Source organism: Citrus sinensis, chromosome 7, assembly GCF_022201045.2.
Source record: "Citrus sinensis cultivar Valencia sweet orange chromosome 7, DVS_A1.0, whole genome shotgun sequence".
Classification (NCBI taxonomy): Eukaryota; Viridiplantae; Streptophyta; class Magnoliopsida; order Sapindales; family Rutaceae; genus Citrus; species Citrus sinensis.
The window spans coordinates 13,396,296-13,412,265 of NC_068562.1; the positions used below are offsets into that span (position 1 = coordinate 13,396,296).

The 15,970-nt window shown below is 35.2% G+C and overlaps 2 protein-coding genes across 2 annotated transcripts; both read left to right on the forward strand.

The window, feature by feature from the left end:
- Positions 1 to 304: 304 nt before the first annotated feature.
- On the forward strand, positions 305 to 1,051 carry LOC107178900 (kunitz trypsin inhibitor 5-like). Its single transcript, XM_015534553.2, has one exon. It carries the CDS (start codon positions 305 to 307, stop codon positions 1,049 to 1,051), a length of 747 nt encoding a protein of 248 aa, XP_015390039.2.
- Positions 1,052 to 9,463: 8,412 nt separating this feature from the next.
- LOC127898808 (putative F-box protein At3g16210) lies at positions 9,464 to 10,324 on the forward strand. The gene has a single exon (XM_052431294.1). The coding sequence runs from the start codon at positions 9,464 to 9,466 to the stop codon at positions 10,322 to 10,324; it is 861 nt and encodes a 286-aa protein (XP_052287254.1).
- The last annotated feature ends 5,646 nt before the right edge of the window (positions 10,325 to 15,970 follow it).

A 15,970-nucleotide genomic window follows, 5' to 3' on the forward strand; every position in this document is an offset into this window, starting at 1 on the left:
AGAAGTGTAGGGACATTAAGAAGCCGCCGTTGCTTTTATCGAGTGAGTGAGAGAGTAGGGGACCATATTGATGCAATAAGACTGTGTATGCATGTGTTTATTTGAGACAGTGTGAATATCTCTTTTAAGGAAATAAAATTCCATCAATCGTGATTCATGCATGCATGAATTTTGTATGCATGCAGATGCGGCTTTGTATCACAAAGAGACCTTATACTCTGAGCTCAAGCTGTCTATAAATTCAATCATTTCTCCATCGGGTTAATTCAACAGCTATCCAACTAGAATAATCAAAATTTCCAAAATGAAGAGTTCTTCATTAGCAGCAACAACAACAGCACTGCTTTCCTTCTCCTTCACTCTCCTCGCCTTAGCCACAATACCTGTCATTGCCAATTCCGAATCTCAGATTGAAAATAACGCCATACCTAATTGTAATGCCTATATTGCCACAAAAGGTAGCTCAGAGAAGCCCGTGACTGATATCAATGGCAATGCTGTCAAAACTAGCATGGATTACTACGTTATCCCAGCCAACGCCAAGGGTGATGTTGGCAGAAGTGGTGGCTATGGTGGCATTAGCTTAATCACGGGCAGACACGGAAATGGGCTTATGGATGTTATTCTACATCCTAATATTAGTAATCATGGAATCAAAATAAGATTTTCACAGGCAGGTTATTCGAGTGACAACATTGTCATGCAATGGAGTGACCTGAAATTTATTTTCTCAGCATTACCCGGCAAGCCATCGTGGTCAGTGGACAATTACGACAAGTCTCTTACGCAATGGTTTATAACAGATGGGGGAGTTGAAGGAAACCCGGGAGGCCACACGTTGCTAGATTGGTTTAAATTCGAGAGTGATGGTGGAAGAAACACTTACAGGATTATTCATTGTCCATCTGTTTGTTCGACTTGCGGCACACTCTGCAACCATATCGGCCTTTCACCAGACGCTGTGTGCCTTCAGCATCTGGCTGTACTTCCTAATAATCTGCCGGCTTTGTCTGTTAAGATTGTTCCAGCAGCAGCGCCATGTGTGTGTTAATTTTTTAATTACTCTCTAAGACTCTCTGCTCTTGGTTTTGCAGGTTGCTTAAAATAAAATGTATCTTTAATGAGTGTCCTTGTATGCGGTTTTAATTATTCCTACTAAACGGACCGAGCTATATATACCTTAGTCTTTATGATTAAGTATGTATTAAATAAAATAGCCTCGGATCCTTTTGGTTGAAACTTGTAATGTTTACTTATATCTGAATAAATTTGGAATGTTTCCAATGTTGTTATGCACACACACACACATACTAGTGAACTATACTCATCAGTTTTCCTTCTCGAAATTCAAACTTACAGGGCTTTTTTTTTTTTTTTTTTTAATTTGACATTTTTTCTAATCTGAGCTTTTCATCACGTAACATTATGCACAATCAGTTTATCTACATGGTATGCTAGGCAATGTCTTTCAATTCTAGTTTCTGAAAACTTTAATTGTAAATAAAGGATCTTGAAAATGAAGAGATTATATTATGATACTAGAAATTTTATGTTCAAAAGTTTGTCTTCCAAAAATAATTCTAGATATTGTATTTTATTTTATCCTATTTTTCTCTATCAAAATAAGTTGGCCAGCAATTCCAAAAGTGTTTGTACAAAACAACCCAAAATTAGAAGTTTTGCATGTGGCACAAACTATTCTCAAGAATTCTTCGACTCCCCAATGCCAAACATGATTTGCTTCGTCATCTAAATGATTCTAGTAATAGTTTCACTAGTAAGCTTCCCCAGAAAATTAGGTATGTCAAGAAACAATTTTCAAGAAATAATTATGAAGGTAATGTTGATGCCGAAATCCAGATGAGTTGGTCAGATCTCGGATCCCTGCATTAGCATTAAATTTGTTTCGTGGGAAGTCGCTGATTAGTTAGCACCATGAGCAGATTTTCCATGAACAGAGGATCCATGAGCAGACGATCCATAAGTAGATAACCCATGAACAGACAATCCATGAGTCGACAACATATGAGCAGACGATCTATGAGCCTGTGAACACAACCAACAGTCAGGAGGCGCCGGAAGTCTTTCCGGCGAGAACCCTTCGATGCTCAAGTCAGCGATTTGGGTCTATTTAGGAAAACCAATACCATAATTCATGTTGCTTAATTATGATTGCTAAGCTTTTAAGTAAATTTAAAGGAAAATAATTGAAAATAATTAATCTTAAAGAAATCATAAGTGAAAGAGAAATTTAACAGTGGTAGAGAGAGAAAAAGATCCAATGGGTTCAGTCACCCAGAGAGAGAGAGAGAGAGAGAGAGAGAAAAGAATAGAATCCCCTTTCCTTCCTTTTCCCAGCGTTTTTATAGGAAATTATAGCTGTTTTTATCCTCTCGCCTACAATTATCAAGACAACTACTAATTTTCAGCCCACTAAGAATATGGTGCCTAATATTTCGTAGAAAATGTTTTGACTGAGTCGTGCTTCCTGGTAACCTCCTGGTCGAGGTGATGTGCTCGAGGTGACCAATAACATCCTGGTCGAGGTGATGTGCTCGAGGTCATCACATATTATTCTGGTCGAGGTGACCAATAACATCCTGGTCGAGGTCATATGCTCGAGGTGACCATATATTATTCTGGTCGAGATGATCTGCTCAACCATTTACTCACTTTTACTTTGAGGAGAGCACGATAATGTATGAGCAAACACCTTTATCTTGGTCATCCTATTTCATTCCCTAAACACCAGTCCCCCAGTTTCTAGTGTTGAGAGTGAAACGAATCAAGACTGGAAACTATAAAGTCTATAGTTTTTACAAACTTAAAACCTTAAGCAACTTATTTTGCTTCATCTGTTAACCACACCATAGGTGAATATGTATTGTATGTTTAAGGTTTTATGTCTTATCAAGGGTAAGTTTCAAAGTTTTTTTTTGTGGTTTTGTTTTGTTTTGCTCGTCTGCACTTGATCGAGCAGATGTTGACAAGCTTGGCTTCCGGTCTCGCCATCGAACAGACTTTGAGACTTTGGACCCTTTGCATGCCTTAGAAATTTTTTGGAACTTTTGGTGGTCTGCTCGCCTTCGCTTGGTCGAGCAGATCCTGGCAAGCTTGGCTTATTGTCTCACTATAAAACAGGCTTTAAGACTTTGGAGCCTTTGCGTGGCTTAAAAACTTTTTGGAACTTTGGTGGTCTGCTCGCCTTCGCTTGGTCCAGCAGATCCTGGCAAGCTTGGCTTACTGTCTCGCCATGAAACAGGTTTTGACACTTTGGAGCCTTTGCGTGCCTTAGAAACTTTTTGGAACTTTGGTAGTCTGTTCGCCTTCGCTTGGTCGAGCAGATCCTGGCATGCTTGGCTTCCTGTCTCGCTATAAAACATGCTTTGAGACTTTGTAGCCTTTGCGTGCCTTAGAAACTTTTTTGGAACTTTGGTGGTCTGCTCACCTTCGCTTGGTCAAGCAGATCCTGGCAAGCTTGGCTTACTATCTCGCCATAAAACATGCTTTGAGACTTTGGAGCCTTTGCGTGCCTTAGAAACTTTTTGGAACTTTGGTGGTTTGCTCGCCTTCACTTGGTCGAGCATATCCTGGCAATCTTGACTTCTTATCTCGCCATAAAATAGGCTTTGAGAATTTGGAGCCTTTGCGTGCCTTAGAAACTTTTTGGAACTTTTAGTGGTCTGCTCGTCTTCACTTGGTCGAGCAGATCCTGGCAAGTTTGGTTTACTGTCTCGCCATAAAACATGCTTTGAGACTTTGGAGCCTTTGCGTGCCTTAGAAACTTTTTGGAACTTTAGTGGTCTGCTCGCCTTTACTTGGCTGAGCAGATCCTGGCAAGCTTGGCATATTGTCTCGCCATAAAACAGCCTTTAAGACTCTGGAGCCTTTGTGTGCCTTAGAAACTTTTTGGAACTTTGGTGGTTTGCTCGCCTTCGCTTGGTCAAGCAGATCCTCACATGCTTGGCTTCCTGTCTCGCCATAAAATAGGCTTTGAGACTTTAAAGCCTTTGCACGCCTTAGAAACTTTTTGGAACTTTTGGTGGTTTGCTCGCCTTCGCTTGGTCGAGCAGATCCTGGCTAGCTTGGCTTACTGTCTCGTCATAAAATAGGCTTTGAGACTTTGGAGCATTTGCATACCTTAGAAACTTTTTGGAACTTTAGTGGTCTGCTCGCCTTTGCTTGGTCGAGTAAATCTTGGCAACCTTGGTCTACTGTCTCGCCATAAAATAGGTTTTGAGACTTTGGAGCCTTTGTGTGCCTTAGAAACTTTTTGGAACTTTGGTGGTCTACTCGCCTTCGCTTGTTCGAGCAGATCCTGGCAAGCTTAGCTTGCTATCTCGCCATAAAACATGCTTTGAGAATTTAGAGCCTTTGCGTGCCTTAGAAACTTTTTGGAACTTTGGTGATCTGCTCGCCTTCGCTTGGTCGAGTAGATCCTGGCATGCTTGGCTTTCTGTCTCGCCATAAAACAAGATTTTAGACTTTGGAGCCTTTGCACGCCTTAGAAACTTTTTTGGAACTTTGGTGGTCTGCTCGCCTTCGCTTGGTCGAGTAGATCCTGGCAAGCTTGGCTTACTGTCTCGCAATAAAACAAGCTTTGAGACTCTGGAGCCTTTGCGTGCCTTAGAAACTTTTTGGAACTTTGGTGGTCTACTCGCCTTTGCTTGGTCGAGCAGATCCTAATATGCTCGGCTTCCTATCTCGCCATAAAACAGGTTTTGAGACTTTGGAGCCTTTGCACGCCTTAGAAACTTTTTGGAACTTTTGGTAGTCTGCTCGCCTTTGCTTGGTCGAGCAGATCCTGGCATGCTTGGCTTCCTGTCTTGCCATAAAACATGCTTTGAGACTTTCGAGCCTTTGCACGCCTTATTAGTAAACTTTGATTGGCTTCTCAATGCTAGCCTAGCTCTCCTTTCTTAAATCATTCTCATATTGAGTAACTTTCAAGAAATAAAGTTAACTAAGTTATAGCATCAGCCCTAATATGAACACAATCAATTTAATGAATATAAGGCATCCTCATCTCACAAAGCAGGATTTAAAGAAATAATTAAATTTTCATAGAAAAAACTGCTTGTAAATCGAAATATAACTTCTAACCTGTTCTGATTCCTACAAATGTGTGCCTTCAATGTGCTCTTATTTGAGGTTTTTGCTTTAAATCCTTAAATATGGATTTGCTCTGCAAATTGATCAGCTGTAATAAACCATCAAAAATTTAATTTCTGACCTGTAACTTATAACTTGTCCAGAAAATAGCTCAGCATTTACAACTTGTGCTTTAGCTATTTATATATGTTTGGGCCTTTGATGGATAAACATCCTTGGTGTTTTTATTACCATCTATAATATTTGGTTAGCAATATTATTAAAGACCGTTGCGAAAGGTGCAGAGCAACGTTTACTAGTGCTATAGATATTAAAATTTATATATAAAATAAATCATATTATGTAAAATATGTAATGAACAAATGAATGGTAACATAAAAGTTTAAGCAAAGTCATATCACTATATCAAGGAGACATGAGCTCATGCCAACCTAAGTTCTATCAATCCTTCGGTCAAGCACGCTGTGTGCCAATATATGACTATGCTATATATTTTATAATATGTAATCTTAACTATTTTCTATTAATGACTTAATAAGTCAAAACTCCATCCCTCAGATTTTTTAAGTCAAGTAGTGGATTTAAAGGATAAATATAAAACTATGGTTTTAAAACAAGTGTACCTGAGATTGTGCTTTGCATTATTTCATTGGTATTTCATCGAACAAATCCCGAGCTTGACTCTGCTTTGCTCCCTTCTTAGAATTATTCTTGAAATATTGTAACACAGGCCCAAAACGAATAAAATATGAAAGAAACAAAAATCCAACTTCATCAATTCTTTGAAGCTTGAAGACATGCCTATCAATTCTCATCATCAATAAGCATTTTTTTTTTTGTTTTAAAACCATTGTTAAAGTTAGCCAAAATACCAATGCTCGGCCTCATCCAGATTATGCTAATTATACTTCTTCCAACACTCATTAACGATTATGAGAATTTGTGCAATGTGGATGACAGCCATTATTTACAGACAACTATATATGCGTAATTTCTAATGTTTTTTCATGCAAAGGTATAATAGACTACGATTAAGAATATTTTCGTGCTCTTAATTAGTTTGATGAGTATATTGAATAAACTGAATCAGAATCTGGATTTTTGTCTTTGGTTCCTAGACAGTGTTCTTTCTAGCGTCACTCCCTTCAATTTCAGTTGCTGCCTTTGCTTTCCAATCCAATTAATCTCACCATCATGAATATTTTTCTGTAGATTCCTGAGCTTGTTCCTTAGAATTTGAGGCGATTCAATTTATTTCTTTTCACGTGAATCCACAAATAAATGAGAGCTTGCTGCGATTCGTGCATGATTAGAGACAAAAGGTTGGCTTTTTGTTGATGCCGAAATGTTGATGAGTTGGTCAGATCTCAGATCCCTGCATCAGCATTAAATTTGTTTGGTGGGAAGCCACTGATTAGTTAGCACCATGAGCAGATTTTCTATGGGCAGATGATCCATGAGCAGACGATCCATGAGTAGATAACCCATTAACAGACAATCCATGAGCAGACAACCCATGAGCAAACGATCCATGAGCCTGTGAGCACAACCAACAGTCAGGAGGCGCCAGAAGTTTTTCCGGCGAGAACCCTCCAACGCTCAAGTCAGCGATTTGGGTCTACTTGGAAAAATCAATACCATAATTCATGTGGCTTAATTATGATTGCTAAGCTTTTAAGTAAATTTGAAGGAAAATAATTGAAAATAATTAATCTTAAAGAAATCTTAAGCGAAAGAGAAATTTCCCAGTGGTAGAGAGAGAGAGAGAGAGAGAAAAGAATAGAATCCTCTTTCCTTCCTCTTCCCAGCATTTTTATAGGAAATTATAGCGGTTTTTATCCTCTCCCCTGCAATTCCCAAGAAAACTACTAATTTTCAGCCCACTAAGAATATGGTCCCTAATATTTCAGAAAAAATATTTTGATTGAGTCGTGCTTCCTGGTAATCTCCTGGTCGAGGTGATGTGCTCGAGGTGACTAATAACATCCTGGTCGAGGTGACGTGCTCGAGATCACCAAATATTATTTTGGTCGAGGTGACCAATAACATTCTGGTCGAGGTGACCACATATTATTCTGGTCGAGGTGACCACATATTATTCTGGTCAAGATGATCTACTCAACCATTTGCTCACTTTTACTTTGAGGAGAGCACAATAATGTATGAGCAAACACATTTATCTTGGTCATCCTATTTCATTCCCTAAACAGGTAATATTCCCTATTTTAAACGATTTTCTGGATTTGTCTACAAACAAGCTTTCAGGTGAATTATCTGCGCCATTCGTCAGTGGTTGCCTTTCACTCATGTTCTTGCACTTGTCATGTAATAACTTTTACGGCAGATCTTTTGCCAATTTTATGAACTTGACGAATTCGCAATGGTGGTGTTTGGACAACAATACTTTTAGTGGGATGATTAAATAATCCGGGTTGTTGAACTTCACCGAATTATTTGTCTTGGACGTATCTAACAATATGCTATCCGGTCATATATATTCCTCGTTGGATCGGTAACTTGCCAAATCTTCAGGCTCCGTCAAAATATCATTTGCAAGGCAACCACCCTCTTGTCGTACTTACCAACGTTAAAGCGCTTCAAATTTTAGATGTCTCTAAAAATAGCCTATCTAGGTACTTGACATCTTCCTTCAATATTTTATCATCGCTGAAGCAGAGTCATTTGCAAAAGAATTTTCTTAATAGTTCAATTCCAAATGCGTTGTTTAAAAGCTCTGAACTAATGACTCTAGATTTGAGGGATAATCAATTTTTTGGTACAATTTCTCATCAAATCAGTAAGTATTCAAATCTGCGTATTCGTCTTTTGAGAGGGAATTATCTATCCCATAACTCATAACGGAGAGCTTTTCTAATATAAAAATGATGAGAGAGCTTGGACTTTTCCCACATAAGATTTAGTGCCCAAGTTCCTCCTCAACTGATTCAACTCAATTATTTTATCTAACTTAAACGTGTCATGCAACAACTTGTCTGGCCCAAACCCAGATCAGGGCAATTTGATACGTTTGATGAAAGCAGTTATAGAGGAGATCTTGATCTTTGTGGTTCATTGATAAAAAAGTAATGCAGCGTTGCATTGATACCAGCAGCAACATCAGCATGTGGTGATAAAGAAGAATATGAATCTGCAATTGATATGGTGGCAGTACATTGAAGTTTTGGTTCATCCTATGTGGCAGTCATATTGGGTTTGCTTGTGATCCTTGGGATAAACACATATTGGAGCAGATAATGGTTTTACTTTTCATTGATGCATATGTATTGAATCCTGTTACTGTTGGCTTTACAAGTATGTACTCTATAGTGATTGTGTAATTAGGCCATTTGCACTGATGTATATTACGGATTGGTTGGTTCTAAAACTATACTCATCTTTTCATTATCTTTCAGGTTGTTTCTCAAATATTATTTTGTTCAATTTTTGTTAGTTAAGAATCGGAGATAGAAAATATAATATATATTTTTTTTAAATGTAGTTCTCCCTGTTTTTTTATTTTTGGGAAAAATGTCTAGCCTGCCAAAAGCATTTAATTTTTCGCTTCCAAAATAGAAAAGACAAGTTACATAGCCAAATGGCCAGTGTTTAGCGGGTTCTCTCACTCTTAAAAGTCTCTTTCTGCCTCACTCGCTCTATCTGTTTGGACTCTCAATCCTAATAACTTAGAGAATTACAATTAAATTATTAAGAGTTTACAATTTATTGGCTTCATCTTCCCTTCCAGAAACACCAAACGAGCTCCAGGTGAATCTCTATCTCGACTGAAAAATTGTTTATTTGCTACTAGGGTTTGATTAAAATCATATATTTAAAAGTCAAATATGAGTTTTTGATGCTTTCATCCCTTGATACTGAGAAACTAGAGTTTTTGGGTTTGGGAAAATGGGAAAAAGTTCAAATGCAACTACTTAGTATATTTATTTACAGTCATGTTATGAATTTTCCAGCAGCTTGCTTTACGCCCAAATTCTTACTTGCTTTACACCATTGTTTTATGTATTCAAAAGGAGAACGGTACTTTTTCCCTGCAGTAGTTGTTGCGTGACACATAAATTTTGCATCAAAAGGGTAATGACGGTGTGGGTAAACGGTAAAATACCAAAAAACTGCGAGGGGAAAGTGTCATTCTCCGTTTCCAACATTAATTCTCCTGCAATGATAAGTATTTTGGCAGCAACTTACGTTGCCAAAAGATATGTCTTATTACACTCATATTTTATTAAAGCAGATATATTAGAAGAAGAAAAAACACAAATTAATTGCAAGGTTTAGAGATCTACCTCAAGAATTGGTGGCTACGATTCTTGCAGTGCTGCCGGTGGACTCACTGATGCAATCCAAATGTGTACAAAATCCATGGTGCTCTCTAATTTCACACCCCAGCTTTGTAACTAAGCAACTCCACAATCAGATACGTAGCAAGAACACTGGTGTTCTTTTCAAGGGCTTGATTGTCACTGGTACTGGCAAAGTAAAAGATTTCTTGTCCTTCCTCTCTTTTGACAAGAAAGCAGGAACATCAGCTGGTCAGGATCATGTTTCTGCTGTTTGGAAGACTGTTGATTTTCCTTTCTTTAGGGAGTTAATGTTTTGTAGTTTCTTGGGTCATTGCCATGGAATAATATTTCTTGCTTTTTGTAACGGTGAACTCCTTTTAGCTAACCTAGCCACCAGAGAAATCAAAGCACTCCCTGAAACCCTTATCCTTCCTTCAGTAGGTTCACGTGGTCTGAAGAAGTTTCCGGCTTGTGTTGGATTTGGTTATGACCTCAAATCCAATGATTACGAAGTTGTAATCATCCATCGTGTTATAGATAATTCCGTTTTTCATAGGGTCAAGGTGTACACCTTGAGTACAAAATCCTGGAGAGAGGTCAACACCATGAACATTTTAGGAACTGACAATTTTGACTTTGTTGGTTTTGGTGGTCTATACATCAATGGAGCTTCTTACTGGTTGGCATATGGTGATTTTTTTAAGGAGCACACAAAATTCATCCTTTCATTTGACATGAGCGATGAGGTCTTCCAAAAGCTATCAATGCCTTGTTATGATGAGGGAGAAGATTTTAGGCTTATGGTGTTCAACGAATCTCTTGCGTACCTTCATAATACCTCGAGTGTCCTTGTTCATTCACAATATGGATACGGGATGAATTTGGTGCCAATGCAACTTGGAAAAAGTTGTTAATGATTGGACCCAATCCAAGACTTCGAAGTCCATTACTATTTTGTAATAATGAGCTTATCATGCACGGCAAGGATGGAATGATGTGCTGCTACAATCTTGATGTTGGGAAAATATGCTCATTAAAAGTATATGTATTTATTTAATTGTAATAAATAATTTTTTTAATTAATAAAATAAATGAGCTATTTTATTCAAATATCTTAATTGCATTAATATTTTGATTAAAGTCCATTTAATCATATTATATGTATTTATGTGATCACTATGTGGATTAACAGAAGACATAAACACAAGTTATCTTATGATTAAATAAATTTAGTTTGCAGTTGATAAATAAAGTTGGGCACTTTATTTAGGTATAGACTGTAATGAATTCATTGAATGATTTGTCTTAATCATATATGAATTTATTGATGTAGTACGACTATATTGAACATGATCAAATATGAGATTTACTTAACCTTGAAATGACTGTTAGACTTATTAAATCTCATAGACATTGATTTTACTGTAATCTTAATTTTGAGTTAGTTCTGATTTCATGATTGTAATTGTTATTCCACTTGAGTTACCAATAGGCACGACACACAATTGTTGTGAAGATTACCCGGTATCTTGGTGGGAGCATTTATGAGTATTGGAGTTATAGATTAACAATAAAGAATTTGTACAACACATCTCTTGATGGGTTTTCGGTACTTAATCATAGAATTCTCTGACCAGAGTGTATCAACATATTTAGTATGTTGAAAATGATCATTAGAGAAAACCAGTAAGTATCAAGGAATAAGATGTAATTAAATTGATTGGACAGTTGAGATATCGATTTAATTAATGATGTGATACAAGGGATTGTGCAATAAAGAAATCAATGTGGTTTGAGACGAATTATTATTCGAGCATACAATTATGGAGGTCAATTCCAATCTTTTAGTGGAGTAGATTTGGAATGAAATAATTGGGTTAGTTTAATTATACGTCTAGTTATTATAGCCACTATTATATGTTCCCAAATTATCCCCGAGTTAGCTCATTTAATTGACTGCGCCACTACTGGATTAATAAGTAAGATAACTAGTTATTTAGGTTAAAAGCCTAAATATATTATTTAGTGGGAGGCTCCATGTAATGTACTTGTGTCTAAGGGGTCTTGTGTTATTTTACAAGATGGGCCCCCATGACAAGAAAGACGTAACATTACTTTTGGTTTATTATTTTTAATTTAAATCAAACTTGATTTAATAGAATTAAATAATATAAAAATGGAGCCTACGGTTTCTGCTAAATAGAGATATAAAAGACTTATTTTTCTCTAAAGAAAAGAGAGCAGCCACTTTATACAGATTAGAAAATAAAATTTTTCTCTCTAATTTTGAGAGAAAAATTTTCTTGTGCTAATTGCTTTAGTAGTGAAAAATGAGCCCACACGTCAAGTGCAGATCAAACCTGAGTCATAACCTGGAAGATTATTGGTATAGTTCGTGATCTAACAAGCGTGGTAGCGACAGTTCATGATCTAACAAGCGTGGTAGTGACGGATCGTGATCTAACAGGAGTAGTAGTGACGGATCGTGATCTGGGAGCCTAAATCACTTCAGCAGAAAAAGCCAAATCGGATTTTCAAGGTACGATTTCTAGATTACAAATTCTTATATATTGTATGAGAGCGATCTTAAAAGGTTTTATAAAAAATTTATAAAACTGTATTTTTCTCTAACACTTGATACCCAAGAGATTAAAGATATTCCTGTTCCGACACGATTAAAGCCATATTATTTGGCAGTTTACCTCAGCAGCCTAGCTTCAGTCAAATGATCAGAAATAAGGCTGGCATATAGGAGATTATTATTTGACAAAGAATGAGACGATGCATCTAATATAGGTTCAACTCCATCTTTAATATGTGTCACAGTGATATTGGGATTGTTTATGATCCTCCAAATTAATTCATATCTGCGAAGGCTATGGTTCTATTCCATTAATGCTTGTATTTATAAATAGGTATTCTATCAGTGATTCGTTAGGCCATAAGCAGTGATGTATTCTACTGGCTTTTCAGCAAAAACTGGTGTGTAAATATTTGTTGATTCAATTTGTTTCTGAAACTATGCTCCACTTTTTAAATATCTTTCAGATTGTTCATCTAAAGTTATGCATTTGTTTTCTTCAATTTTTGTTGGTTGCAAATATAGACTTTGATTAATTGTATATTATGCCAATGTTTTACTGGCTTTACGCTATTGTTTTACTAAATTTTCGATTTTTTTTTTGAATTACTTAATTTTCAAAATTATTTTTTCAGCAAATGACAAGTTTTTTTGGCAAGAATTTATACTGGAAAGATATGTATGCCTCACTTCACTGGTATCCTATTGAAGTAGATGTAGTAGACAAAAAAGCACAAATGATTAATGGCAGGACAGGTGGTCAAGAGACTACTACATTGCTGCCGCGGTCTCTCTGATGCAATCCAAGTGTGTAGCCAAAGACCGTACGTAGTAAATAATATCTATATCTATATATATATATATATAAAGTTGAGACTTGAAGAGGTGATGTGGCATCACTATTTCTCATCTTTATATATTCTCTATTATCTAATAAATAGAGAAATTTTCTCTTAAATTTGGCTTTTCATCTTCTCATAATTAATTTGATTGTTATTATACAATAACAATTATGTAAAAATTTTAATGAGGCATATTCTTTGTAATGAACATCCAATGGGGAGTGTTATGAATTTATTAAAATAAATATAGATATTCATAACATATATCTCTTAGTCTCCTCACTATCTCTCATTAGCAACATTTACCTTCCTTATAACTCTCACTATCTCACAATGAATTATGATCCATAATTTTTCATTAATTTCATAAAGTGATTATGTAACTATAAAAAGAGAGCTCATCTTTTTGTTTTGTACACACACAATTAGAATGAATAAAATAACTCTATAATATATTCTCTCATTTTATTCTTTATTTTGCGTTGCTTCTTTATTTGTATTGCTGGCTAATAGCTTTTTTTGTTTTTTATAAGGCTGCCTCATTTAAAAAAAATTAATTTATATTTTTTATCAGTTTCATCAAGTGTAAAGGAAAAAAAAAGATAATATTAAATTCTTTTTTTAAAGCCGCGTGAAGCGCGGTTCTATTTTCTAGTATATATATAAAGCTAAGACTTGAAGAGGTGATGTGGCATCACCATTTCTCATCTTTGTATATTTTCTATTATCTAATAAATAGAGAAATTTTATTTTAGATTTGGCTTTTCATCTTCTCATAATTAATTTGATTGTTATTATACAATAACAATTATGTAAAGATTTTAATGAAGCATATTCTTTGTAATGAACATCCAAGGGGGAATGTTATGAATTTATTAAAATAAATGTAGATGTTCATAATATATATCTCTTAGTCTCCCCACTATCTCCCATTAGCAACATTTAGCTTCCCTATAACTCCCGCTATCTCACAAGGAATTATGATCCATAATTTTTCATTAATTTCATGGAGTGATTATGTAACTATAAAATGAGAGCTCATCTTTTTGTTTTGTACACACACAATTGGAATGAATAAAATTACTCAATAATATATTCTCTCACTTTATTCTTTATCTTGCGTTGCTTCTTTATTTGTATTGTTGGCTAATAGCTTTTTTTGTTTTTTATAAGGTTGCCTCATCTTTAAAAAAATCAATTCATATTTTTTATCAGTTTCATCAAGTGTAAAGTAAGAAAAAATGATCATACTAAATTCTTTTTTCAAAACCGCGTGAAACGCGGTTCTATTTTCTATATATATATAAAGTTAGGACTTGAGGAAGTGATGTGGCATCACTATTTCTCATATTTGTATATTCTCTATTATCTAATAAATAGAGAAATTTTATTTTAGATTTGACTTTTCATCTTATCATAATTAATTTGATTGTTATTACACAATAATAATTATGTAAAGATTTTAATGAAGCATATTCTTTGTAATGAACATCCAATGGAGAATGTTATAAATTTATTAAAATAAATGTAGATGTTCATAATATATATCTCTTAGTCTCCCCACTATCTCCCATTAGCAACCTTTAACTTTCCTATAACTCCCACTATCTCACAAGGAATTATGATCTATAATTTTTCGTTAATTTTATGGAGTGATTATGTAACTATAAAGGAGAGCTCATCTTTTTGTTTTGTACACATACAATTGGAATGAATAAAATCACTGTATAATATATTCTCTCATTTTATTCTTTATCTTGCGTTGCTTCTTTATTTGTATTGCTGGATAATAGTTTTTTATTTTTATTTTTTATAAGGCTGCCTCATCTAAAAAAAATATCAATTCATATTTTTATCAGTTTCATCAAGTGTAAAGTAAGAAAAAATGATAATACTAAATTCTTTTTTCAAAGCCGCGTGAAGCGCGGTTCTATTTTCTAGTTTGTTATATATATCACAGCCAGATTTATAATAAGAAGGTACAGGTGTTCTTTTCAAGACTTTGGTGGTGGTTAATGTAGTGTAATGATGAGCCCTTATTGATGAGAATCAAAACAAAGGTGAAGATAAAGAATCAAAGAGGGTTAACTATCGACAGTGATTGTTTCAACCTTTGCCAATCAAACCATCCAATGAAAAGAACAATTGCAGTTTTTGTCAATCCATTAAACTTTTAGACCATCGCCCTCATTTTAATGCTTTTATGTGTACGAGGGGAATCCATTTTCCACTTCAGTTTACCAGTGAATTTACGTGGTGCTTTTGAGCCAAAATTACGTGTGATTTTCACCAGTCTGTCTGGTAAATGTCCAGAAACAATTGGTGATTGATCAAATTGGTATTAGTATAAGAAAATTGTCCAGTCTAATTTACTTGCATTGTTACTATATAGTTTGCATATAATGGATTAATGGATCAATAGCTTCATGCTTTGCTAATGTATTGTTCTGGAGAGTAGGAAATAACGATCTTTATGGTAATTGATTTAAGTGATTAGCTGATATGAAACCTAAACTTGAAGTAGTGCTGAGATATTATTAAGAAATCTTAGTGATTACTTACACTTCCCAAAGTTTTAAGTAGTTGGGGGACTCCTTAAAAATAATAATATGGTTGTGTTATTATTTGTATCGTTAGTATTTCTCATTTAATTTAGAAAAATACCGTTTATACACAGCTAGCAAAGTCCAATTTATCCTTAAAAAGTAGCTTTTTGAACTTGAGGAAAAGGAGTATCAAGCTAAAAAAAATGGAGGACAACTTAATTGGATGTTGGCAACTTAACTGCGACCGTGAATTATATTCGATTGATAATAATTTTTTAATATAAATTAGGCTAGTGGACTTTTGACCTTGAAGGCTTGAACATAGATGTCTTATTTCATTTGTCCGTTTTATTTAATTATTATTGGTTAATGTTAGTGGGGTTAGTTGCTTTTGCGAAGATTCTTGAATCTAATGTAAAGTATTGTATTTGCATGATTGTGATCGATTTCTTTTGCTTCATTCACTACTCGTCTTCTCCTGTTCTTTAGTGGTAAACGCGGTTTTGAGTGGTTATGAAAATTATGGCGACATGAGCAATGGAGAAATAAAATTGCGGCCGTTAAAAAATACAAAAGTTAATGGGGACACAA

Coding starts and splice junctions, on each gene's coding strand:
- LOC107178900 (XM_015534553.2), top strand. CDS start 305: ATGAAGAGTTCTTCATTAGCAGCAACAACAACAGCACTGCTTTCCTTC.
- LOC127898808 (XM_052431294.1), top strand. CDS start 9,464: ATGCAATCCAAATGTGTACAAAATCCATGGTGCTCTCTAATTTCACAC.